This window comes from Cebus imitator, unplaced genomic scaffold (genome assembly GCF_001604975.1).
Source record: "Cebus imitator isolate Cc_AM_T3 unplaced genomic scaffold, Cebus_imitator-1.0 Scaffold82, whole genome shotgun sequence".
Classification (NCBI taxonomy): domain Eukaryota; kingdom Metazoa; phylum Chordata; class Mammalia; order Primates; family Cebidae; genus Cebus; species Cebus imitator.
Window position 1 is genome coordinate 3259358 of NW_016107397.1, and position 1694 is coordinate 3261051.

Here is a 1694-nt window from a genome sequence, read left to right on the forward strand (position 1 = left end):
AAAAAAAAAAAAAAAAAAAAAAAAAAAAAGTTCGTACTTTAGTATGAACAAAATCAATGAGAAAATCCACTAGAAAGTTTACAAAGTAAACTAAAAAGTTTAAAAGAAAACATAAATAAACCACTCAGATTTAATAATCTTCGGGCATACAAAGTGCAATGGAACAGGGACCTGCAGAATATAAAAGAGAGAAAACAGGACTTGTGGACAGAATACCACAGATTGAGATGCCCAGACAAGGAGTGGTCATGCTTTGTTCAAAATAGTGGAACTTGTGCAAGAAACAGCAAGGCAAGATCGGAGAAGCGAGAGTGCTCAGACGGAGAACCTCGATGCCGGTTTTATCAAACGGAAAACAAGTAAGTCAGAGCAAAAGGAGTTTAGCAAAATGTTTAAGAAGAAAACCACAAAATGTTGGGAGTGGAGATTGAAAAATAATGTCAGTTTCAAAAATGAAAATTCAAGAAATGACTTACGTGGTGTGGTTGTTGGCACAGCAGGAGTTGAGGTGGCGGTGCTCTTAATTGTGGAAGTAGTCCTGGGGACAGTGGTGGTGGTCACCGTGGGGGAGGAAGTGATCCGTGTACTGGGATTTGTCCTGGTGGTCATGGTAGTGACAGTGGCAGTGGTCACAGGCATTGGGGAGGCAGACGTGGTTGAAGGTGTACTGGAGTGACCAGGAGGAAACACGGGTGGGACGGTGTGAGAAGATATTGCTGACGACAAGCTGGATTCTGACAGAGGGGTCACAGAACGGGTGATGACGGAAATAGAGGTGTGAGGCGTACTGGCTGCAGAAAGAGTTGATGTAGAGGTAGTGGAACCTCTGCTGGTTGTGCTGGGTGTGCTGGGGGCAGTAGACACAGTCACATACGTGAGGGAAGTGGCAGTAGTCACTGCAGTTGTAAATTCCTTCGTAGTAGGAATGGTGGTGCCCTCCAGAGTGGTAGGAGATGAACTGGCTTCGGTAGAAGTGGTCACAAGTGTGCGGGTGTCAACAGGAGGGCTTGAACGTGTGCGAGCCTCAGAACTGGTCACACGGGCGATGCTGAGAGTGCTTCCTTCGCTCAGAGTGGACAGAGGCATGGTAGTGCCCTCTAGAGTTATGGAAGATGAACTGGCCTGGGTATCCGTGGTCACCTGGGAGCTGGTACCCTCAGGAGAGGTTGACAGGGTGCTGGACTCAGTAGTTACCCCAGGTGTGGCAGTGGCAGGCTCGGTGGTTGATGGTGTGCTTCCTCCAACAGGAGAGGTTGAATGCGTGGTGGCGCCTCCAGGACTGATAGGGGAGGAAATGGCCTGAGTAGACGGAACCAACAGTGAGCTGGTGCCTGCAGGAGCGGTTGCTGGCGTGCTGGCCTGGGTAGTGGCCCCAGGTGTGCTGGTGGCAGGCTGAGTGGTTGATGGAGTGCTTCCTCCACCAGGAGCAGTTGAGGATGTGGTGGCGCCTCCAGGAACAGTAGGGGAGGAAATGCCCTGAATAGACGTGGTCACCGGTGAACTGGTGCCCGGAGGAGTTGTTGACAAGGTGTTCGCCTCAGTAGTGGCCCCAGGTGTGGTGGTGGCAGGCTCGGTAGTTGATGGAGTGCTTCCTCCAATGGGAGCAGTTGAAACCGTGGTGGCCCCTCCAGGAGTGGTAGGAAAGGAACTGACCTGAGTAGACATGGTCACCGGTAAGCTGGTGCCAACAGGAG

The 1694-nt window shown here is 50.7% G+C and overlaps 1 protein-coding gene across 2 annotated transcripts in view; it reads right to left on the reverse strand.

Moving 5' to 3' along the window:
• Positions 1-1694, reverse strand: part of MUC17 (mucin 17, cell surface associated) — a 24013-nt gene that overhangs the window by 19261 nt on the left and 3058 nt on the right. For both annotated transcript variants that reach the window (XM_037740286.1, XM_037740285.1), the window contains one exon: positions 477-1694. In XM_037740286.1, the coding sequence (XP_037596214.1) occupies positions 477-1694 (1218 nt within the window). The remainder of the gene's footprint in view (positions 1-476) is intronic.